The sequence below is a fragment of the Zosterops lateralis genome, assembly GCF_965231275.1.
Source record: "Zosterops lateralis genome assembly, chromosome: 6".
NCBI lineage: Eukaryota > Metazoa > Chordata > Aves > Passeriformes > Zosteropidae > Zosterops > Zosterops lateralis.
The window spans coordinates 49,476,708-49,503,061 of NC_139761.1; the positions used below are offsets into that span (position 1 = coordinate 49,476,708).

Sequence of the window (26,354 nt, forward strand, 5' to 3'; positions counted from 1 at the left end):
TTTTTTTTTTTTTTTTTACATATATTGCACCAGAGATATGAATTTGTACAACATTAACCAAATTTTACCCCTTCATCCTCCTAACAAAATCCCAACCAAGTACGAAACTGAATCTCTGCATCTTTGTGGTGGAACTGGTGTCTGTAGAAAGTGAGACACATTCTTGTTGTAATCACCTCCTAAATGAAAAGTAGAATACAGACATAAGCACTTGTGTCCATGATGTTCCAGTCCCTTATTTCTCTGTGGTTATAGCTTTCTACTTCCCAAGTTACAGCAATTCTTTACAAAACTCTGGGTGTTTCCAAGGAAATGGGATAAGGGGGACAATTGCCAACAGGAGAGTCAGGACCTTACAATCAAATTGAGAGGTTGCACTGAAACTGAAACTTGAACTTTGCATTACAAAGCCATCATGACATTTAATGGCATTTGTCAGGAGGCAGAAGTAGCCTGAAGGAACGATTTGTATGGTAGAAATGCCTTCACACCCAAGGTTTCAGTCGTTGAATATCTACAAACATCCACGGCTTTATCACTTGTCCTCTGTAAACTTTCATGTGGGATGAGGAAAACACACAGAGATTTCCCCTCACCTTTACCATGACATTTGAATAATTCCCTCTTTGTCTCCCTCCTCACCCTGTTACCCATTATCAGGCTACAACCCCAAAGCCAGGGCTGTGCCCAGAGAAAGTTCATGTAGCTGTAACTATGTCTGGGGCTCTTTGCAAACAGATGAGGCTGTTGAAAGATATTTTAGTCTCCAGACAAAGACAAAATCAAACTGTTGTTAGACTTGCACAGAAATGACAAACAGTGGAGACATTGGTTTTGCAAACTAAAAATGTCATCTACTTGCATAAAGAAGAAAAAGAAAAGTCAAATTGAGTGGTATAAATTAAGGAAATGCAACATGACAACTAATGGGACAAAACAGATAAGGAAACCTAATCTCTTCTGGCACTGAGCTCTGCTGCATTTTGTGGAGAACATTAATATGGCCAGGTCTGACCAAAAGAAGCCTTAAGCATGGAAGGAATGTGCCTGGCTTCCATCAATCAAAGTTCTTCAGAGTGAGAAATTTCCCAAATGTCAATACAAAATGTTAGCAATTGCTTCTGTTTTTTGTGGGTTTGAGTTTGCCTAAAGTCTTATTCTGAAAGGAACATCTCCCTCTAACAGAGGCATGCTTCTGTTTCTTTGCTGGAGCCCCAAAATATCTCTTAATGCCACTGTCAGCAGTTGGCCACAGAACAGGAAGGAAATGGAAAGGATGCTAGCAGAGGTGTGTGTATCCCTTCAAAGTCAGCATTATACAATCAATCCCTGTTTAAAAACCAAAACAAACAAACAAAACAACCACAAAAACCCAAGCAAACTAAGAAATTCACACAGGGTTTACACTTTAGGGTAGTTTCAATTTGAAATGAATGAGAAGCAGGAGCACTGGCACAACTTTTCAGCATTGTAATAAAACTGACATGGAAAATCAATTTGCTCTTGTAAAATCTTGGCTTGCACTATTAGGGATCTCTCCTAGTTCAATACCAAAATAATACAATCAAATAGCACCCCTGGCTTAGGACACTTCATAACCTTAGACCAACTGCTGAAAGACTCATAAGAGTCAAAGTGAGACCTTTAACAAATCCCAGATTCATGTCTGAGAAGAGGTCTCTGAAGCACATGGTGCACTTTGAAAAATCTGGTTTTATTGTAGGAGGTAGGATCATCTGCACAGAAAAAGACAGTGAGTCTTGTTCTGTTTTGCACAATATTTCTATCAACATAAAAAGCTTACTTAATAACATGCAAAATTTTGAGATCAGCTGGCATCTGATGAAAGAAATGGGGACAAAAGTACTGTCCCCAGGGCCAGTTGAGTTTTCAACTGCTACACACAATTAATCTCAACGAGGACGGTTCAGATCAATACACAACAAGTACAGTATTCCTTTTGAAGGCTTTCAGTGAAATTCTTAGGTTTCTGTAAACATGAAAAATATTCACTGTTCCACATAGTTCTTTGCTGTGTTTAAATCTTAGAAAGTGCAAATTTTCTGTGATTAAGAAGTTTCATTTTTATTTGGTCTCAAAGAAGAAAGGATTTGGTAGTGCTGGAAATAGGCCTGTATCTATGGTCTTTCTTTCCCCATCCTTTGCTTTTCAACATTTCTGGAAAGAGTTTCTACATCAAACTAGACCTCACTTAACATCCAGGCCTGTTCCCTGTTTCCTCTCTGAGAAGATTCTGATTCATGCCTAAACACAGAATGGCAGACATCTCTTCCCTCTTTGTCAGAGGAGAGTTCAACAGCTCAGTCCCCTGGCCATGATTTCTTTAATTTCTTCCTCTATTATAGCCTCTACATGATCCCCTTGTGTTCCTCGCTGATGCACTGGAGAGAAAATAAATTTAACTTATAAATCAGATCTGACCAGTATTTCATCTGTAACATTCCCAATGATTTTACAGTCTGAGGGAGAAAGTTCATGTTTCACTCTGATTTCCTGTGTCCCCCCCACCACCCCTCCCACCCCTTCCCCACCCCAAATAATAAAGATGCTATAAAGTTGAGGCACAAGTGGTTAAGGGTTGGTCAGTTGATCATTTCTGACAGCTGGTTCTTGGGCATGTCCTGGTGGTAAAGGCTGATCACCTCCCGCTGGGTGTTGTGGTGCGTCTCCGGCTTTGTGCTCACCAGCTGTAACACAAGAACAGACCATTTGGAACTTCTCACTAAACTGCCCCCAAATGTGAAAATTCTCTAAATGAACATTTCTAGCCTAGGGACATTCAAACAAAACCTTCTATTTTCTGGTTTATAAGTGGAATCAAGAGTTTTCTGTGTGCCTAACAATGAAATTGGATTGACACCCAACAGACTGCACTATTAGTCAGTGTTACCTCTTAGATTACAAGTTGTTTCTGCTTTCTGTGAAATATCTCACATAACACACTGTTCTTTCTGAAATAAATCATGTTTTTGTGAGACCTTTAATCCCAGTATGGGAAGCTTGAAAAAGAAGTAATTAACAACTTGCTCCTGTATGTTGCTTCTCAGTGCATCAGTACTTACAATGTTCTCCCTTTGCCTACGTTTGAGTAATACTAATTTTCATAGTTTGATGAAGATTTCAGAACATGCAGCTCTATTTCTGGGTTTGTTTTTTTTTTTTTTTTTTTTTTTTTTTTTCCTTAAATAAATTACTGTTAGTAGCTCCAGTGGCCTACAGATTTAAAGTAGTGTCTACTTGGACATCTTTGATTCGGTGAATGAGTAGTGACCAGTTATGGCTAATATAATGAATTCTCATGACACCTAATTAAATGACTTAACAGAATGATTTGACATAAAATAACACATGCAATCTGCTACAATATTGCCAGTATCAAAAGATCTATCATCTGCTATGACACACAGTGGTTTTACTGAAGGTGAGGGGAATTCAGGCTCTTGGAATGAAGGATCATAAAATGAAGTTACCCACAGGCAGTTTCAAAGCAAATAAAAGGCAGAATTAAATTGGTCCTGAAATCTCATCTCTTCCCTTCACAGAACTGAGTGGGCAGAATTTCAGGTACCCAACGAGGTAAGCTGTAATCACTGAACACAGCTCCTGAGGTTTGAAATCCCACTGTTGTCTCTGCAGGAGCAGTTAAGAGCTCCTAGTACTCAAAAGGCTGCCTGGATAGATCTGAGGGTTATATTTGAGGTCAATGTCAAGAAGTTCTTGAAGCTTCACTGATCATGTCAGCACACAAACATGGAAGTCAATAAAGCCAGCACAGTTTCAACCTTTCTAGAGAGCAAGAAAAGGCTAATTTAGGATGGATGGGACAGCAGAGCCCCTTTAAAGCACAAAGGAAACCTGGGCAATCTGCTCTGGATAAGAAGTACTAATATATACCTGACTGTTTTGCTGCCACCAGTGATGAAATAGAGTGATTTATTATGCCACTGTCTTTTCCTGAGGGTGTTGAAGCAATTGGTCATTCACACTGCCCAAGGCTAACTTCTTGTGTCATGCTGCATCCAGTTGCTGGTAAATTGGCCACTGAGGATTTTAAATGCTTTGATTTGTTCTGCAGCCTGAGACTGCAATGCAGCCATAGATCATGGGACCTTGTCTTTTTTATGTCCCTGTTCTTCCCTAGATGCTCTAGATTTCAGTATTTTAGACTAATACAACACAATCCTCCTTCTCTGCCCATTGGATGCCTTGTGTTAGGACTGGCTTCTTACTATGGACTTAACAGCAGTGAGATTTCAAGAGTACTTAGAAAAGTTACATACTTCCCTCTGAAAGACAGCTTAGTGAACCTCTCTCCAGAGGTCATTAAAGCTGCATTAAGTTAATAGCTTTAACAGAAAAAATATGGAGGTAATGACTTTTACATTGCAGATCTTATTTTAAAGTTTGTGTATCTACACAGAAAGACACCTACGGGGTTGGATTTTCAGTTCTCCACCTGGTCCTGCAGGAGGATTTCCTTGCTGTAGTTTCTTTTGTTCCATCTGTTTTACAACCTGGTGAAAAATAAAATACAACAGTTGAAAAACTTGAAACAGCTGAATTTGTCAGCTTTCTCTGACATGACATAAATGAATAGACCTAAACCAAATTTTGCAGTTATGTGAGGCCTTTCTTAGTGGGTACAGTGCTGAGTTGCTCTAATTCAGAACACCAGACGATGTTTTGCTGTGGTAGCATTAGTTTAGAACTCAGCTGAGACTCATATAAGAAACAGAGAGAAATCTCCAGAGCTGGGAATTGTGAAGAGCCATTACACGTACAAGGACAGAGAAAAGATTAGAACAAATACATGTTGTCCTCACATTTACCTGTTGAAGCTCCTGTTTCTGAGCCTGAAGCTGATCGTGCTGCCTCTGTAGCTCTTCCTTCTGTTTCTGAAGTTCTTCTGCCTTCTTTCTAAGCTCATCTTCCTGCTGGGAAATGTGATTTTCAAATTCCTTCAGTTCGTCCTCAGTGAAGAGCTGCTGCTGATCTAGTGTCTAAAAGAAAATACATACAAGTATGAATATTAGCCAGGAAAGCACGGGTATTTTTTTATTACTTTCTCACTGAAATTCTTGCACAGTTCACTAAAAAACCCTCAGAACAAAACAGAGACGTGACACTGTGTACACTCAATGAAAACTGCAAAACAGTAATTTCTCAGCTATTTTCTCAACAAAGCTCTACTACTGATTTAGATGTAGGATGAAAATATCCTCTTTCTTCCAGCTGAGCTCTTATCTTCCCTTTGAAGTGATTCATAAACAAAATGTCCATTTCCATTTGAAAAGCACGTGTGAAAAGCTCTTCCCGAATCCCCGGGGTGGCGCCAGACCTTTTCCTTTTGTGGAGTTCACATCTGCATTACATTTAGGCTGCTGCAGCTGAATGCTACATTCAGCTGAGGGGCTTAACGACACACATACCAGAGCAGAGCTGAAAAAAAACCCAAAGGTCACAGACATGCCGTTTGGTTTCCTGCTCCAAGTGCTGGTAATGGTGCTGTATGTTGTACTTGGAACACGTTTTCATTACCTCCCAGCTATCTGGCTCCAAAAATTCCTTTTTCTCTGTAGCTCGCAGGAACTCTTCCAAAGTCACTAGCCGGTCCTTGTTGATGTCAACCTAATTAAAGCAAAAAATTAAGCTCAATCTAAAAGACAGGTTTAGGAGGAGTTAATGTTTTAATTTAATCAATCAAATATAACTATTTTCAATTTTTTAAATGTCTCATTTTCAAGGAAGTAGCCAAAACATTTTCTGAAAACTTTTCTCGCAAGCTGATGTAGCTTAACAAAAATAGAACTACAAAGTAAATCCGGACATTTTACTTCAAAATTCACTGGCTTTATTGGAAACACTTGTGCTCACAGTCCAAACACTAATAGTGGAATGTATGTTTTAGGGGGTTTTTTTGAGAAAAAGTTTTGTAGCTTTCTGGTAACTACTCTGACTCACAGTTACAAAATTATCTCCACTGTTGGAGGGGGAGGTTTCGAAAAACAAAAAATCCCACCCAACTGAATTGTGTTGGAATCCTTTAAGGGGAAGGGAGGAAATGCTTCCCTTTATGACTAATAGAGGACCAGCCTTGCTCTGTTCCTCAAATTTAAGGAATACAGTTGAATACAAAAATATTATGGGTGGAAAACACAGTGGTTCAGAACATCCCCTTTCCATCTTTCCATTCCTGTATCTCCTGAGCTGAAAACCCATCAGACCCAGTGAAGGTTTTCACTACACAGGTGATAGCTTGAGCTCTGAGCCCCCTTTTAAAGGGACATAGCTGAGCTATATGAAAGAAGACATTGCTCTTCTCTCTCTTTTCACACCTAAATCATACACATTTGCCAAGTCCAAAGCACATTTAGAGTCTTCCTTGTTTGACACACAACTCACAAGGGATTTCTGTTGAATCTCGGTATCTGCACACAACTGAGGCTATAAAACAATTCCACCTCTGGAACTCCTTAAATAAAAACTAGTCAGCAGTCATTACATCAGAATACAGGGACAGGGCTTGAGAATTTAACTTGGCACGAATCCCAGCACAAGCAGCATGCAGTGTGACAGGTCATCCCTTTCTGAGGCACTTGAACAACACTTCATGGTAGGAGAACTGTATTTTTTGAACACAGAAGGGATTCAGCCCCCACCTCATTCATTACATGTTCTCTCATTCTCAGCCTTTCTTCTTCCATCTCAACCATGTCATCCTCTTCATTCTTGGGATCATAAACTTTTTCTAACTGAAATTTAAAATTAGTACATGTTAGTTTGAAGAAAAGGCTGCTCATTCAAATGGTAGAGCATGTCTGGAAAAGTGGTGTGAGATGTTCTCTGTGTGTGCAATTTTCCTCTTTCAGCACAGTACTTAAGCAACAAGTGAGCCTTTCTTTCAAAAGAATGAAGTTTTCAGTTAATTCATGTGGTCTGCTACAATTCAGTGCTGTGGATGTCACAGTCAAGTTGACCTCAGTGTGCACAGTCTGATCCTGCATTTGATTCAAAGCAGGCAGAGGTTCCACGTGGTTTCTGGAATGGGAGAGAGTGGCTTTTTCACCAGGGCATGCAGCTGACCCCGTAAGCATTCAGGGTATCACAAGACAAATTCTGTGCCAAATTTAATGGTTCGTTTCTCTTCTTGCACAATGTCTTTCTGGAGAGTTCATGCTTATGTGCTTCTAACTTGGCTTTCTGAGGCACTGAGTTTGACTTGCCCAGCCACAGGTAATTTTACAGCTCCAGGCTATTAGTTTTTACACTATAAAACAGTGAGACATCTGTCAAAAAAAACTGCACTGTATCTTCTTTGTAGTGAAAGGGATTATGGCAAATTATTGTACCAGAGTTAAATTTTCAGACAACAAACCAAGGCTTAAAGAAACTAAGAGCCTGGCTACTTTATCAGATATACATGTGCTTCAAACTAGACATAAAATACATGAAATTTCTGTAGCCACTTCCACAGTGCTGTCCCTGAGCCAAGTCACACAAGCGTGACCCTTTTTCTCATCATTCTTGTTGATGAACACTGAATGAGCACAGGTGCCCAGCTTCAGAACCTTCACCAGGCTGCATGGAGGGAGAGCAGCTCTCTACACTGCAATTTACACAGGTAATACCTGTCTTGCAGATTAGTTACAGAACCTCCAGCAAGCCTGGGGCAGAGAAACACATGAGCACTAGATTGCTAATGTCTGACTCCTATGCTTCAACTACTTTATTTTGCCTGCTGATAGGTTTTACACAGCTGTAGAAATATTAAGGATGCATAAAACTTGGCATGAATACTCTATTTTGTAGTCCAAAACCCCCCAAATATACTTGGGAAAAACAGACATCCCTGTAACCCTTTACTGAAAGAAATTCAGCTTCTGAATATTTTTTTTTACCTCTTTAGTAAATAGAGCTTCTAATTCTTGCTCATCCAGGAAACCATCATTATTGACATCTACAAAAAAGTTTTAAAAATACAAGTTGAGTATATATAGAAATAAATATGTGTAATAGCTCTCCAAGAGATCAGTGTACACATTTAACAAGAAGCTGGTTACATAGGTTGTTTCTTCTGTTTAGGTTTTTATCAGGCATTGGCTGGAGTTTATTGTCACTTCTGGTTGGTTGGACAAGTCTGGAGCAATCTCTCCATTTCTTAGATTAACAAACTGAAATAGGTCACCACAGGATTGCGCAGACTGCAACTGCCAAAAAATATTGCTGAGAACAAGTTGTCCCCATTTAACCACTAAATTTGTAATTAAGACTCAGGCGCAACAAGATTCTGCAGAAAAACTTTAAACTGACAATATGACCCCACCCAAAAATTAAAGAATTACATGAAAATCTATATAAACATGCAGCACTTGAGATAAATGTAAGGTGACTTTTCATGACAAATGCAGAGGAAAATACTTGATAATTAATGATCCATCTTTTACCCTACACTGTGCTCTGAATACTGCTACACTACCTCTTAAATGGAAAGATAATATCCACCCCAAATTATTACCCAGTATTTTTGTGTAATTGCTTCAAAGTTTTCTATATACTAAGCTCTAAGGCAACAGATGACTTCGGCTATTTCTGTTTTGGTCGGTTTTGCACAAAAAAGCTACCAAAAAATTTCAGAAAGCTATCTTTCAAAATCTTTTTCTAGAAAGAAGAGATAAAATTTACTTACTATAACTAGATGATCATTCAGGTCCCTTTGGACCCAAACCATTCTATGATTCTGTAATACATGCTTATTATATATGTTATAAACCGAGATAAAAGTTTAGACTCAAACTAGAACATTTTTCTTTATCTAAATCATCATCTTTGAACTTAGTCAAATTCTGTGTACTGTTTAACCCTTTGCAGCCTAGTGCCAGGCAGGATTTACTTAGGAGCACTTCTTGATGAAGCATTTCACAATACCAGAATATAAGGTTACATGGTGACATCACCACATGTAAAGCATCCTCATCTCTGCTACTCCTTATTGTTTCTAGTTGCCCATCCCTCAGAAATCCAGAGGCAGGATCAGAGGGTTTTTGTTTTATCAAGAGAATACTGCAACTTCTGAAGAGGCTTGGCCCTTCTATGACCACTCCAAAGATTAGGGGCATCTGGTACTTATCTGCAGAGATGATGAGAAAGCAGGTTTTGCCCCTACACAAATCTCTTGAGGATTTATTCCCAGCACATACTGTGCAAGCAAAGTTATAGATATGGACAGCCCTTTAAGTCCCCATACTTCCCTAAGGAATCACTGCTGGGTTTTGCCTGTATGATTTCAGGAGTAGTTAAACAAAACCCTGAATGTTTTCAAATTTTAAACTCAATTTAAAACATTGCATGAAATTTACAAACAGAAACAAAAAAAACCCAACCCTGTTCTTTCTCCTCTACTATTCAGATTCATCAAGTTACTTGAGATGTAACATCCTAACATATGACAAACTTGTCCCCAGCAGAATGTAGCAAAGTCACTTCACTAGTTCATTAGATTAAAACCAAACCTCTTACCGTGCAATTTGAAAAATGTTTTGGGGTCAAATTCATTAGGATCTAGTCCATCTGCTTCTTCCCACACCTCTTTCAGTTGATCTTTGCTTCCCTATAGATTGGTTACAAAGAAAAACTATTCAAAAGACAATTTAGTGTAATTTCCCTGCACTACCTTTGCATTATGGTTTCTCAGAAAGGCTTGCTTTATTTCCTGATTAGTCATATGGCAAATAGAATCAGTGGCATTTTCTTTCAGTACCTTTTGGTTATACTTTCATTAGACAGAAAGGCCCAGGGAAAGAGGGAGTGTAAAGGAAATGCATGTTCTGTGGAAAGAAGCACCTGTAATATTCAGTCATGGCCACACAGCCCCATCCAGAAACAATGGCTGAAGGGAGCTGGATTATTTTGCCTTTCCTAGAGCAAATGGTACTGTGATGCAGTTCCATGCAGGCATTCCTACAGTTTTGAATACTGTTCTGGCTTCTTCCTTATGAATTTCAGTGTCTTTGTAAGGATTCTGGCAGCAAATAACATATCTGTATAGAAAGAATGGGAGTTAATACAGTGGGGTTTGTAATGCTCTCAGAAGTGTGCTCACTCTCTGCTCCCATGGCAGTAAGAGGAGGCAAATGATGAGAACAAACAAAATATACTCCTCTGTGTATCAGGTTTTTCTCTCTGGAAAGGAAAGCTCATACTCAAACACGTAAGAACAGACTGTGGACTTACAGGATGATGAACTTTAGGGTGATCTCCATGTTTTTTCTTCATCTCCTCAAATTTGGATTCTTCTCTCTTCCTCTTTTCTTCATCCAGTGTTTTTAAATACTCTCTCCTCTCGTGTTCTTTCATCATCTCGTATTTCTTAAACTCCTCATGGCGAGTCTTATCATAGTTTTCCAGGTCACTTGTAGCCTAAAAATACAGATATATGCAGACAGATGATTATGTAACATAATCTGACATTAAAACACTGTATTGTTCAGCTCAGTGGGCAAAGCTGGCCATTTTGCCATTCAAGGCAGACTGGCTGGGGGTTCCTTTCACAGGACAGTGATGCAGAAACATCTCTCCTCCCTCGGTCATTTTCACAGAAGTTAATTTGTAATGGTTCATCTGTTGGACAATTTTTGCAATTACATGGTGCTGTAAGAAGGCTTCAAGGTGTCCTTTCTCATCAGTGAGTAATAAATGAACTCAAGTTAATCAAGTCCTACACTAACAGTACCATTAACTCCTCGATCATTTCAGAACAAGAACATTTGTGGTTTATCTGACAGTTTAATGACAAAAGTGCCTTCATTAATAATGGAATTTAGTTTGCAGCATCTTAATACAGATTAAATTTAAAAACCCATACAATTAAATGGAGAGAAAGGGTATGAGAGGAGAATTTCTGACAAGTTCTTGTATAGAGTTTAAAGTTGTGTCATTTTCATACAGGCTGAAATACTGAAGGATATTTTTGAAGTGCTTTCCAAAGTAACATGTTTACACCTGATACTGTCCCTCCATTATTTACATTTTACTTTTCAGATTAACTTCATCCCTTGAATAAACCCCACACACCTGTGACTGGTACTGAATCTGCTGAACAGACACTGAATGCCATGTCCAGTATAAACAATTTCTAATATTGCTATCCAAATTCTGCTCTGCTGTGGTTTTGCAGCTTGATGTATATATAATAGATCCTAAAATTCATATGACTAGAGATGATTATTTACATCATTCTATGAGACTCCTATATAATTTAGAAACAAATAATTAAAAAACACTTGGGAAAAATGTACCCCTATCTCACCTGTATTTAATTTAAAGGCTCTCAGAAAGGCGTGTTTTATTCCCAAAGTTGCTCATACTGGCATAAGAATATTAAATCCTGTTAAGGTGACAGCCCAAAATTTATGGACTCTTTTGCATCATGCACACTGAAAACAGTTTTCAAGTGTGCATGGAGACAACTGACTTTTCTCAGAAAATGAAAACCGCATGTAATTTATAAAATGTGATATATAGGAAAGGACTTCCCTTTACCAGAGTTAAAAAGTATAATAATTAAAACCCCAATCCCCACAGTAGTTCGTATCTGCACTCACTGCTTTGATCAGCATATCCAAGTCTTTAGGTTCGAAGGTGTCAGGATTCTGATGGTTCAGGTGCTCAAACTGCTTAAGGAGAGCCTGATGGTCTATTCCAGTGTCTGGAAGAACAAGGTATACATGTAAAACATCAAAATAAATTTGAAATTAGGAAAGATCAGGAAGTCTTTCATTTTGGAGCTTATGCCTTTTAAGTACCTGAGGTTCCCTGAGGACTGAATAATTTTTTTATTGTTGAAGGAAACTACAGTAACATTTCTAAAGTTGCTCTTCCTGAAGCAGGTTGGGAAACTTGATGGCAATTTGCACTACATTCCTTCTGATGGGTCAGTGCTGCATTGCACACAATCATTTTACATGCACAAATTACAGCTTCTGTTTCAGCAAGGGAAAGTATGATCAATTTGAGCTTTACAAACTAAAAAAAACTATTATCTTTTATATAAATTAGATAGTTGAAAGCTCTACCAAATCTAACAATTTGCATATTTTTCCTGCATGGGGAGAAGTCCAACCCTTCTATTGCCCTGGACATTTTGCAAATGACACACATCTGGCCAAAGATTTATGTACAGTCTGGTGTAAAACTGTATCAAATCAAATAAACAGCTATTCAAACTTTATTTGTGGAAAAAAGAAAAGTGTAAGAGAGTGGAGAGACAGGTCTTGTGTCTAAAAGCTGGAAACATTTTCTCTTCCTTGTGATAGGAGTGATACTCACCAGTATCAACACACAATGCACTAACAACTCAACACAATTCTACCACAGCTTTTCTAGCTGTTACCATGGTCTCTGAACACTGATGCTACATAATAACATTCTCTTAAGAAGTGTATGCTTTGATATTTCAAGTACAACAGTTGTGACAAGCTTTTACAAGACGGCTTAGCAAAGAATATTTTATTTGTTTAAAAAAAAATTGGAAAACACATCTTTGAACGTACTGTTCTTTCACAAACTATCTGCTTTACAATCAATGCTGTGTTTGTATTAACACAAAACAGCAACACTGGCTAGGGCATATTTCAGCCATCATTCCTCCCTGGTGAGATCATAATTTCTGTTTAAATATATGTGTCTTTGTCTGTGAAACATTTTTAGAAGAGTAATAATAGACTTAAGAAAAGCCAACAATCAGTAATAAAAAATCCAACCCCCAAACCCATTTTTCTCCATCTCTTACATTTAGGGAAAAAAGATTAATTCTATTTGATACTATTTATTTGCCACATTACTGTATGGTCTGAGACCCAGCTCCTAACATTCTTCTAGCCTGTACTGATCAGTCAAGTAGGATCTTGGTGAAAATGTTTAAAAATACATCTGGGTGAGGACTGAATACATGCTGAATATAATCTCAGATCTAATTGTCTGGGGTTTTTTAAACCTGATCCAGCTGAGAGGAAAGAAAAGAGGAGGGGTTTGTGTGTCTTTTTTTCTTTTTGTAGATCAGACAGGAGACTAAGATACTAAATGGTGTTATAGGAAAAAGATGACAAGAGCAAATAAAAGGAAGTCAAACCACCCTGTCTGCTGCAGCTATAGAATTCCCCCTGTGCATATTCCAAGATGTTATCCAGCTGTGTAGGTGCAGCTGTATTTTATAGGTAATCTAGCCATACTTATATATGATGTGAAGCACTTGTGGGCAAAGCTGACTATAAACTTTGCAATACGTTTTTACACCTTAGTACTCATCTGAACATTCTGAACTGCACTAATCTGTTCCCAAATGTTAGATCTCACATTTACAAGGTAAGATCTGAGGTGTTGGGGGGAATTATTTTTCTAAAGCACACTCTGTTTGCTACTATTGATTCATGAAAGCAGAAAGGTGTAGAAGTAATCAGTCCATTAAACTTCAAAATATCTAAAACAACTGTGTACACACCCAGGTATCATTAGCTGCTGTCACCTAGCTGTGAATGTCACCATGATGTCACTGGACTGCTTGTCTGCAACAGGAACAACATCCCCATGAACTTTTATTTGCATGTGCACACTTCTTCAGTCTATTTGCCACATTTAAATTAGCTTAACCTGCAAGACAGATCCTTATTCTAGGAGTACTTTATTTGATGCATTACGTATTCAATTCCTTGGGATTCCCCTTGAAAACTTGCAAACACCTTTGTAATAGTAAAATACTGACCAAAAAAAAAAATCATTTTCTACCCTCTAAGGTTATTAAACACTGTGACCTTTTTTTTTTCTTAAATTCAGTCCTACTATTTTACTGGTTCTTTGTGAGTAATCTATGAATTGCTGCATTACGAAAGTAAGAGGTTGAAAATAAGAGGTAGAAGTATCTGAAAAATCCACTGACAGAAACAAGTCCAGTTATTTATAAAACAGAGATGGCTTTTCTCTTCTCCCCAGTTCCCTATAAAGACAGGTCTTTAATGGCTCCAGGCCAGCTCAGAAAGGACACTCACTCTCAGTTTAGACATTATTGCTGACAACAAACAAAGCACAGCTGCCGGACTTTGACATTTCTCTAACACAATTCCATCTGTTAACTCACCTAGATAAATTCTGTATTCTTACCTTGAACAGAATCCATTTTAGCTTTAATTAACATTCTTAATCTTGCTACCTCTTGTCTTTTTAGTTCATCCAGCCGTGTTCTCACATGGTGGCTTACTAAATCAAGCTCTCTGCTCAGCTTTCCACTCTGTAAAAAAACAAAGAAGTCATGCATAAACACTGGAAGAAAGAAGCCTTTAGGATTCCCACTAGACATAAGCAGAATAATGGCAGTCTCTGGCAATACTGTAGCCCACACTGCAAGAATCTCAACATTTTTCTGAAGAGCAGATTCAAAATTTTTATGGTTATGGAAGAAGAGAGGAATCCTAAAAGCTTTCAGAAAAGACAATCTCTAAGTATCTGGCTCCTCCAAAGAGCAAGACCATAACCTTGAAGGAGTAATGCCTAATAACATTTGTGACAAATTTCTTGATCCAATATTCTCAGCTGAGCTCAAAAGAACTGTGAGAAGCACACAAAATGCCTCATTCACTCAAGGAGGGCTGTTAGGCTTGAGGGAAGGTACAAGGCAGCAGCAGCCACTGATGAGTACTGCCAGAACCTGGAAATGGAGAGGAATCTCCAAGAGTGACCTTAGATACAGCACAGAAGGAAAAGATGCACAAGCTGCCAACAGCAACATGAGGGATTAAAGGAAACACAAAAGGCAGGATCTCCTCCTTAAGACAGTCACTTTAGATTGTTTCCTACTCGTCCCTTCCTAAATTTCTAGCTCCTGAAGGGGCAATGCACAACAGCCACCACCTAGGGCCAGGAACTAAAGGAAGAAAGAATACAACATACATGGCTCATGAGTATGCATTTAATTAATCTCAATTTAACTTTTTTTTTCTTTTTTTAAACCTACCTTTATTTCTTCTATGTCAGCAGTCTGGAGTTTCTCCCTGAAATGCTTATCAGTTTCCAAGACATCTATTACTTGCCTGAGATATTCATCATAATAAAGTCCTGTATCCTTAAAAAAAAAAAAAAAAAAAAAAGGAAAATTGAGGAAAGACTATACTGACAAACAGTTATTTAGTTTTTTTTAAATACAGTTACTAAACTGACATTCTAATATTAGCAACATGGGCACTATGCTGTCTTACATATCTTCGTGTTTTCAGATTTGCATCATCGCCCTACAGCAATTTATGATCCATTTGTTTCAGCAACTGACAAGGAAGAGGAGAAAAGTGATTAGGAATCCTTGTAATACACAAAGTGTGTGGCATTTTTAAAACACTGCAATTCATTTGTTACTGTTCTGTTTGAAACACTGAACTGGAATCAGTGAGTGGAATTTCCTAAGGCACCACCCAATCACCTGAAGTAAGTCTCTGCAGAACAGTATGCTCCTCCTGTTGTAAGCTGGGAATTCTTTCCATGTGCCACCTCACCTTTAGCAGCTCATTGAAAGAAAATAAAGAGCAAATTTAAAGAGAACCTCCCCACAGTAGATGGCACACACACTGACAACACTGGGGAATGTTAGTTTCCTTCTAAAGCAGTTTGCTATATCCAGATTACTAAGAATTAGGATAAACAATCAGATCAGTTTCTTTATACTTACTGGATTTTCTACCTTCTCTCCTTCTACTTGGCCTTCTGCTTTGACTTTTGTCTTATCTATGTCTATGGGTACAGCTTCCAAGGCCATTAGGAGACATGTCATCAGCAAAAGACACTGCTGGGGCAGGACAGATAACCTCTTCATCTGAAATGAGACCAGGCCACACAAATTAACATACATCATGTTATCATATTGTAACGAGGAAAATATCTTTCCATTCCTACATAGATACCTGTAATAACCCACTTTTCTCACAGCGTCCTGCTCTCAAGGAATACAAAAACTCAAAGAAGTAAATACAGCCTTAATTTTTAAAGGCCATTTTTTAGGCAAACAGATTTCCTCAGACTGGTTTCCACTTGTGTGCCAAACCTAAGTTGTAAATGGTGAGAGGTTTGTAACTTGCTGAGGTATTACTAGTAATAGATGGGAAACCTACTTAGGATGTTCAAGTCTCACATAACTAATACTGACATTCTTACTTGGGTCATGCCTTTGCTGAATTTATTGGCAAACTTCTGAAGATCATGAGGGACAATTAATTAGATCTTAGGTAGTAATGCCAGTGGATTTTATGTTTCAACACTGAAATACTTTGCCTAATTTGGAGTCAAGATCCCCTCCTAAATTTATTTGCAGGAAGAATATTTTACAATCCATGTTATATCCATATTTCAGGCGGACAGAGATTCCTGAAAAATGACAGGAATTCACACAACCTGAAATTGGGGGCTTTATTAAGCTGGTTTTTCCCACCCTTTTTTTAGTGTCTTAAGTGGAGCTAACTCAAACATAATTTGATGAGCACTGAGCACTTTGAGTTCTGACCTTTGTCTTCTTCCCCTCTATCAAACTTGTTGAAAATTCAGAAGCTGGTAAGAATAATTAGATAGAGTGAGTACAGGGAATCCAGCTAAAAAAAAGTAATGATGTTAACCCAGCCTCTGACAGCAAAGTCAGGCTCTTGAGACAATCAGGCCAGTTCAGACTGTGACACTGCACTGTCTATGAATATTCTATAAAAAGTTTGAGCAAACTCCAGTATTACATTGGCAATAGAAATCACCTCCTAGAGGGTGAAAGTTGCCAGTCAAAGACTATCTAAAATTAGATTAGATATGTCAAAGAAAAAGGCATAATATTGAAGTAATGTGCAGTCAAATAAACTGAAAGTACACCTGCTACAAGGAGAATTTCTGTAGAAGTGCTTCAGCAAGTCATGCGAGGATTTCTGTCAAAAGTATTTATGTCCACCACCACCAAATCTCTTTTTAGGGGGAGGGGTGAGAGGGACAAACTAATTATGGTGTCAATGCCAGTTTTCCTGACTACATGATCTGGTACTTGACAGGGATGCATTGCTTTTGCTTGGGTTAAGCTGCCCTTTACTATGGCAATAAATGTTGATAGTGGTACATACTTTAATATTAAGCATTGTTGACACCTTTTATTCCCCCTTACTAAACTGCTAGGAAAATAAAAGCACTCTCATACAAAAAAAGAAAAAGCATTCAAGATGTGAAGAGATATTATTTCTTTTGTTGGGGATGAGGAAATAGCTGGAGATAAAGGTAGATCCACCTATTCATCTATTTTTTTAATGTCAAATGCTCAAGAATGACAGGGACTTTTTAAAACTGTTTTCTCTTAATCACATCTTCAGCTAAAAGGAGCCTAAATGGATTAAGCTCTGCAAATACCTGATACTTGCATTTTTAAAAATAACTAATATCTGATCATTACCAGATGGGATAGCAGGAGCTATTGTTGCTGCCACATTGAGCATTTGAAATTGGACGTCAGCACTGCTGTCAGATTCACAAGTCTGACTAGCCCTGCCAGGTTATGTCCTTGAAAGAGGCAAACAAACACACAGAGAAACCAGAGCCAGACTGAATTGCTGGAACTGGTAAGTTAATTTCTGTACCTCTACACAAACTGTTGGCTTGCATGTACTTACAAAGAGGATGAGTGAAAGGGTTAATTATTCACCACCACTGCTGTTAAAAATGCCAAAGTTCCAGTATGTTGGGTGGTTTTTTCTTACAGAATATTGTTGTATAAATGCTGTGCCTAGGTTTGTAATTTCAACAGCATTTACTCACAGATGGTGATGATAACTAACAAATACTAAGTCTTCAAGTCTCCTAATCTTGATGTAGATGCCAAGATTCAGAACAGTTCTTGGCACTACAGCTAAAACAAAATCCCACCTTGCTGAAGTTCTTGGAGAATATGAATGGGGCTGTCTAGTAACTTCTAAGTGAAAGGACATAAACATGCTTGAGTCTAGGAAATGCATGTGAAACAAAACTAATAAATCCCAAAATACTTATCAAGTATATAATAATTATATATATGCTCTCAGAATTTTGCAAAACATTTTTTAAAGGTTATGGATGTTTGAAGTATTCATTTTTAAACAGTGTAGTCTTCTGATAATACTAAAAATCTGGAACCTGATAGATGGGTATTTTTTCCAACCATAATATTTTTATATATACAAAATTGTAGTAATAAAAGTAATTTGTTATTATTATTCTTATACACTGCTCCAGTAATACAAGGTGTGTATGTGGCTTTGAAATGAGCATGCTCAAGGCCAAGGTGATGGCAGAGAATGCACAGAAAGCCAGAAACTCAAGTGCTTCCCACAGGTCTGGCATTGACTCATTCTTTGCCTATGGCAAGTGCTAAAGCCAACACTTCCAACAATGACATCTGCTCTTTGATCCATTTTAAAGACATCTCTTAAATCTCCTGACCTACAGCTTCCAATAACATGAACAATTGTGGAGACAAGGTTTGCCAGTTTAGGTTGAAGAGTAGATTTTTATGAACACTTAGATTTTCCAGACTTTCTCCTTGCTCCTGAGGAACACTGATACATAAAATGTTCATGCTAAGCTGAAACAACTGAGGTAAAAGTAACCACGTTGGTCTGCCAAACCCCATATGAGGGAGCACTAATCACCTCCAGATTTGGGATGGGCAACTGGAGCTGTATCATCCTCAACTACTTCTGCACTATCAGCAGAGTGGATCTATCAAAAGACCTAATTAAACTAAGTGCCATTGGCTCTGCTGACATTCTGTGGAATTTGTGCTCATGGGCAATGGGGTTTTATTTTAACCTCTGTAATTACATGCTGTCAGACATAATAGGAAAGACCAGATGATATCACAGTATGTTCTTTGTATCTATTTGATGTAATAGGCTGCTCAGAAGACTCTATCAGGCAGTTTCGCTTCAGGTTGTACAGTGGGTGTTTTTATTGCAGCTTTTTTGATAAAACAAGCTAAAAAATTTCACACATACCAGGAAGAATTAAAAGCAAACGAGTCCAAAATAAGTAAACAATATCTCTGTCACCACAGCTGACTTTGCAGACAACTATGCCTAACACAGCATTTCCCACAGTATTCTGAGGAACCCAACCGTGATGTAACAAGTAAATTGGAAATACATTTATTAGAATAAAAAACAATTACCTAGTGAAGACAGAGTTACTGTATTTAGGTATCTAAATCCAAGGTATCTAAGTCCAAGACCATACTCACCAAAATTTCCTTAAGAAAAGCAAGTGACTAAGACATGAGTCAACCTTTAGAGTGTGCCAGTCACACTTGAGTCACTGAGCACCTTCTACTCTGACGTGTATCAGAAGAGAGAAACCAGACCCATTGCAAAATCTAACATTAATCACCTGCCAGAGAAACTCAGCACAATTCTCAAGTTCAGCAACTGTAGGGAAGAGTGAGAAAAGGTTGGATGAGAAGAAAAGTGGGGTTCCCTTTTGTGTTCCACCAAGAGAGTTCATTCCACTCTCAGCCTGCTACAGTGCTTTTAAGAGTTCTGGACTTCTGAAAACCCATTCCTGGATGCCCACCCCTTCCCAGGCATTTAGAGTGCATCCATGTGTCTGACCCAGGAATGTGGCTTTCTTCTGTACTAGAGACACCAAGTGAACAATCACAGAGGGATCTGCAGAAGAGGAGCAGTGTCAGTTTGCTCACTGCCATCAGCAGTAGACAATGCCCAGCATACACCCTGCTGCCCTGCCATGTGGCATATAATTATTATTATTACTATTCTTCCTAATTCTATAGGCTTTAATAGAAATTTAAACTGTTATGGATCTGCCCAGCTGAGTACTTTCTCAAAGACAGATGGAGGGAGTTAATGTTACAATTGTCATCTGGAAATTAAGTGATTTTAGTCAAAGACAAGTAGCCCATCTAGATGTAAAGGCAGCACAACTGTAACCTGCTGGTATCAGAAATCAATGGTATCTTTACAAGAGGGATAAACAAACTTTTCCACTTCTAGTACATAAAGAGAACTAATAAAAGTAGTGCTCTAGAGCTGACAAATACTGTAGTTTATAAACAAAGCCAATATCCTAACCTTACAGTGAAGAGGAAAAAATAACTTCTCCAAGTATTTCAAAAAACAGAGCGAGAGACAAAAGAATAAGACAGTCAGCAGAAAACAGAATCACTAAGGTACTTGCATGAACAGAAAAGGACAACTGGAAAAGAAAAGCTGCAGGCTGCCTGCCAGCAATCTTGATAATTTGTTAATCACAAATTCCTATCAATGTCAGTGAAACAGGATTGAACATTTGAATTATAAAAAGCTACACGCTTTGAGAGGTAACTACAGAATGCTACTTCTAAAGTTTGTTCTAGCAACAGTAACACAAGCTGCTAAACACCTATTTTATACAGCTGCCAGGTTTTATAATACAAACCCCCAAATTACTTTTCACTAACGTAGCATCCATTGCCCAGAAAACATCATCATGCAGGTACTGAACACCTCCATCACCTTCCCAGGAAAGCACAAGTATTTTTAAAGAGGTAACACCCAATGTCAAGGTCTCTAAAACTGAGACAGGCAAAACAATATAGTGATATCAGGATGCAGTGTCTGCACATGTAGAAGCTCAGTGGAAGGTTATGATGCAAGACAGCACAACCCTGTAAATGTCACATTGCACATTTGCACTTGCCAAACCCATGTGTACCAAGATGGGCAATGAAAACATAAATCTGGACTCACATAATACACAAATAACCTACCTATTCACAAATTCCACATGTGCCTGCTCTATCTGATATGGAAGTTATTAAACCTGTGTGAGACACAGCACAGATGTGCAGGGTAACAGTAATGTTCTCTACAGTCATGACTGTAATGTGACTGCCTATTTTTATGCTGCTCACTGGAGAAATGAAAATCTTCACAGGCAGTGCTGAATTTTTTAAAAAGCCAGGAAATAGATAAAACAAATCTATTGATTTTTATTTTTCTAAGAATATTCCACCCTCAGTACTAGAATGAGATGTAAAGTACTCCCTCATCAGCCTTCTCCAGTCATCTAGCACCCTCAATCTCTTCCTGCATCTCTGAAACAGCAATATGCCTGTCCATGTATCACAATTTAAACAGGAAATGTTTCATTCCATAGGCTTTTTCCAGTTCTTTAAAATTTATTTGCAAATCTATAAACCGATCTCCTTACAGAACCCAAAAACTACATTATATGTTTGAAATTAGGCAGAAACAGATTATTCTTCTGCCATACTCTGCTTGGAAACACTGGTGTTAGTTCCCCCCAGTTTTTTCAGGAACACTTGCTGCACAGCCACCCTAAGCTATCACACCTTAAGCAAGGTATGAATCAATGCATTTTCTTCACCCTGTTTGTCCAATAAAGTTAATCTGGCATAAGCACAGCTGACGTGTGGCAGCAATTTTGAGAAGCAAGTGGAAAAACCTGTTTGCACTCACTCTGTTAAGCTACAAACCTCTGGTTTTGGTGAGGGTGTCACTTGGTCACCAGTTCCCTACACAGGGTTTGGCCCTTGAAGACACCAGCAGGAAATGACACGCAAAGGGAAATGGTTACAAGCTGCAATAGTTAACGTTCAAAACTCAAAAACACCTGCACCCTTCCCTTCCCAAATGAAAACTGATCCTTTTACAAGTTAATGTGCAAGCTATTAAATATTATAAGCCAGCTATTATTGCTATATAATTATATATATATAAAGTTTCATTATCCTTCAAGTGTTTTTCTTTTCTCTTCTGTCAATGCTGTTGACTAACCTCATGATTCAGATGTTGCTTTTTTTTTTCCTGGCCAATATCCAACAGGTTTCACATTGGTCACACTGTCCTGATCTTTTGTTAGAGCACATCCCACTCAGTTCTCTGCACCAGGAGAACTTCTTTATTTTTTTCAAGACGCATTTTAATCTTGCATGGAAACAGTTCTTTATTAAACAGTATTATTTAGGTGCATAAAGGCAGCAGAATCCTTTTTCCCTATCCTGTTTACTTGACTTAAATTCTTTTGAGTTGTATTTGTTATATTTTCACTGCACTCAAGCTGCTTAATTCTCTTTACCACTAAAAGCTGGCTGATGGAACAGCTGCTTTTTTCAGCTTCCCAGAAAACACAGCATGCCTCAACTGTGCTTAGTACAACATTTGCCGAAAGAACCTCCTTTTAAAAAATGCACTTCAGCTGTTTTATTAAATGAGTCATCCAATAGTAACACAAACTATGAATGCTCAAGTGGGAAAGAGCAATTTTATGTTCAAACCACACACAGTATAGGAGAGTATCACAAAACTACACAACTATGTCCAGGGAGAAAGATGGCACAGAAGCAAATTGTATGGCTGATGCTACATGTGCTTAGCTCTGTCCTAAGTGAAGTCTGAAAACTTTTCTTCTTGTTGCAATGTTAATGGTTCATCATTTAAAAACCTGTGTGCACACACACAAATACATACACATATTTATAATACTACCTGCTCCCAAGTAATTTCCCTACCCTTGCTTCAAAAAATAGATAGCACTGTCTACAAAGCTACCCTACTAACTGAAGAATGTTGACATATTAGCCTTGCTTTTCAAAGCAACTTACTTGGTTTTATTAAGGTTTCCAATAAGGTTGCCTCAGAAAAAGATTTATGAAGCCAAAAGTCAAGCAAAAACTTGTACAGAATTCAATGTATATTTGATAAAAAATCAACTTCAAAAGGAAATTAAGAAAACAAAATTACTGCTAGAACTATAGCTTCCTGCACTCTAATTTCAGTTCCCACACAGAATATAACACAACAGTACACTTGGACTCTCATAAATTCATTTTTCATAAATGGGAACAGCAATTTTGGCAGTGCTGATGTAAAAAGCAACCTCAAAGGGGCAACTACATACAAACAATGAATTCGCTCAAACTCTACCTCAAGTCAAAAAGTATTTCAATTATTCTAAAAATATGCATTTTTCTCTAGTCAACAACAAGTGATGACGTTAAAGTAAGCCCTGAATGCCTCAGGAGTCCAAGGTACCTTTTCCCCCTTTGAAAAAAATTACAAAATAGTTATCCAGAATAAATCTAGATCTAACAACGTGGAGCCAGATTTAAAAATATTTAGGCACTTAAAGATAGCTGCTTAAGGAGATTTATGTTCACAATTTGCTAATTCCCATTGATTTCTACTTGTTTAGAAACAAAAACATGCATCAACATCCCATTCTAGTTTTATAAAGACTAGCAGGAGGAATGCATGAAAAGGATCTACACTTCTCTTGAATTACCTATGATGAAGAATAATATTTACAACTGAACATGGTTTAAATGGTTTTAATGAAATGCAGTTTCTATTGCTCTTCCACACACATATGGAAGAGCAAAAACTACTGAAAGTAATGTGACTTTTGACTCTGATTTCCTTTGGTTTGGCATTAGCACCTGGTCATGACTTTATCTACAGAGAAGCACACCCCCTATCCAAAAGGCTTTTGTCTGCTCCATATCTGACAGGAAGTTCAGGGAAATCTTTTCTGCTTACTGAGCAATCAAAACTGAGAGCACAATAGCTCACTAGATCAAATACTTCCACACAGGAGTTCAAATCATAGGAAGCCCTGATAGCACCTTCAAACTTAACAGTAAATTATTTTATCTTTCTTATGTAAAGCACATTTGTTTAGTCAGCACAGCTCTAAAACTACTGCATCAATATTTCCACACCTCTGACATTTAAGTCAATATATTTTACACTTTTTATTACCTCAGAGAACTACTGCTCTCCACTTTCATGACTGCAATTTCAGTTAGGTATGTATAATAAGACGGGGGCAGTTTTTGACAGAAAATCTTTACTTTGGCTTATAAGAACAGAAAGTTTACGTCAGCAACACTCCCATTACTGCACAGCCAAGGTAGGACAACTTGCCTTAGTATTATTTAAAAATAATTACTCTTGTTGTTGTTGCTCAGTTTTATTTGCCCAGCGGGGTTTTCTGAATATAATTTCAGACACCAAATGACAGTATCTCAGGCAGTGTTACAACAAACTTACATCAGATACCTTTGCATCCAATTGCTAATGTAAGTTTTAAGCAGACCCAACAGGCAATATTAATTTATAATTTTATTTCCCCCTTTTCTTTGTTTATGTTAAATGCCTTGGATAGAAGTGAATGAGATTCACATTGCTCTACATCAGCATAATTTGTTTAAACCTATGTTTTTTTTAAAAAAACATAGAATTATCTTATTCCGAAACAAAACACTGCTAGCACTCTAGAGATTACAGAAGCAAGTAAGAGGGAAAATAGATGATGACAGTTAGCAGATCCTCTGTGTAACCAGGTTAGTAATCTGTGGCTCATGGTGGATGTAGCACTGTGACTGTACAAGATCTTTGTGTAGTAAATGACAGTAAGAAATGCAACAGGATCTTAAGTGCTCACAGAAATGTGGCTTCCCCCATAAACCTTCTGTGAGTTTTAACCAGAGGCCCATAAAGGTGACAACAAAACCTGGTTTCAAAGTCTTTGAGTGGCTCCTATCCAGTCTTTACAGTAGGAATCTTCCCTGTGCTGCTCTATTTGGTAGAGAGGGACAGTCACTCCAGAATTCAGAGTAGAGCTGCATCAAGTCAGCTACAGAACTCATCTTGACACTGAGAGAAAACAAAATGACAAAAAACCTCAAAACAAAACAAACCTCCACACTGAACTTGATACCATGGGTGCACAGACACTTTTCTGTTGCTACTGTGATGGTCTCATGTTGAAACTACTGGATGTTATCTTTCCATAGCAAATGCTCCTAAGTCAAACAACAAAGGCTTTTTTCTCTTACAGACTTACTAAACAGTAAGTTCTGTTACTAAACAGTGTTGCCAAATGCAAACTCTTTTGAAAGCCTTAGCCGTGTTCATTTCAGCAAAAAAACATTACCTCTCTACAGCTGTATCTCAACCTTTTCCACTTTTGGAATTATCTCTGAGTGTGGCAGCCAGCCTGGCACTGGAGTACTTTACCCTCCAGGGGTACCAGAGTAACAGCACAGGTAAGATGTGGTCAGCTCTGGGGGCCCCAGCACCAGGGAGGACAGAGATCTGCTGGAGCCAGTCCAGAGGAGACCACCAAGCTGATCAGAGGATGGAGCACCTCTCCTAAAAGGAAAGGCTGAGAGAGTTGGGATTGCTCACCTTGGAAAACAGAAAGCTTCAGAGTGACCTAATTGCAGCTTTTCACTACCTGGAGGGAGCCTCCAGGAAAGATGAAGAGAAACTATTTAAAAGAGCATGTAGTGACAGGACAAGGGGGAATGGCTTGAAACTGAAAGAAAGTAGGTTTAGATTCGATATTAGGAAAAAAATCTTTACTGTGAGGGTGGTGAGGTAGTGGAGCAGGCTGCCCAGAGAAGCTGTGCATGCCCCATCCCTGGCAGTGCTCCAGGACAGGTCGGATGGGGCTCTGAGCAGCCTGGTCCAGTGGAAGGTGTCCCTGCTCACGGCACGGGGCTGGAACAAGATGATCTTTAAGGTCCCTTCCAACGCAAACCGCTCCTGGACTCCAGGGCAGTAATGCTGAAGAGCTGTGCCCTTTCTAGTGAAACCCGCCGAGTCTCCTGCCCAAGTTTTCCCTGCGGTGGTGCAATTACGAGCCACTCAACATTTCTGCCGCCGCAGCCGCCGGCTGTGCCTTCCCTCCCGCGGCCCTACGGCCCCCCGTCCCCTCCCGCAGAGCCGCGGCCGCCGGGGGCACGGAGGGGCGAATGGCGGGGCTACGGGCACACGGGCACACCGACACACGCCCCCCACACCTGGAGCCGCCTGCCCGCCGGGCGTCAGGGCGCTCCGGGAAAACTTCAGCCGCGCCCCGCTCCCGCCCGGCCCGCCCGGCCGCCCCGAGACCCCGCGTCCCCCCGCGACCCTGACAGCGGCCGGCCCGCCGCCAGGCCTCCACACCGCCGCCGGGGGCACCGGGACGGGCGGCGCTACCTTTGGGTCCCGCTGCGGCAGGAGAGGCGCCGCCGCTCGGTAAGGGCGAGGTGCGCGCTGAGGGCGGGCGCGAAGCGGGGGCTCCGGCGGGCGCGAAGCGGGGGCTCCGGCGGGCGCTGCGGCGGCGGCGGCGCTGCGGGTCCGGCCCGGCTCGGCGCGGCTCGGTGCGACAGCCCCGCGGCGGCCCCGCGCCCGTTGCCATGGGCACAGCGCCCGCCCCCCGCCGCGCCCCCATTGGCCGGCGCCGGCCCGCGGCGGCCGTCGCGGAGCGCCTCGATTGGGCGGCGCGGGCCCCGCCCCGCC

At 39.5% G+C, this 26,354-nt stretch overlaps 1 protein-coding gene across 1 annotated transcript; it reads right to left on the reverse strand.

The window, feature by feature from the left end:
- NUCB2 (nucleobindin 2) lies at positions 1-26,137 on the reverse strand. Its single transcript, XM_083862970.1, has 13 exons — positions 26,052-26,137; positions 15,728-15,871; positions 15,023-15,130; positions 14,173-14,299; positions 11,622-11,725; positions 10,252-10,437; positions 9,538-9,628; positions 7,920-7,978; positions 6,681-6,773; positions 5,560-5,649; positions 4,851-5,021; positions 4,454-4,535; positions 1-2,708 (listed from the first exon to the last, which is right to left on the reverse strand). Exons 2-13 carry the CDS (start codon positions 15,869-15,871, stop codon positions 2,593-2,595), a joined length of 1,371 nt encoding a protein of 456 aa, XP_083719096.1. The 5' UTR covers positions 26,052-26,137; the 3' UTR covers positions 1-2,592.
- Between the last annotated feature and the right edge of the window lie 217 nt (positions 26,138-26,354).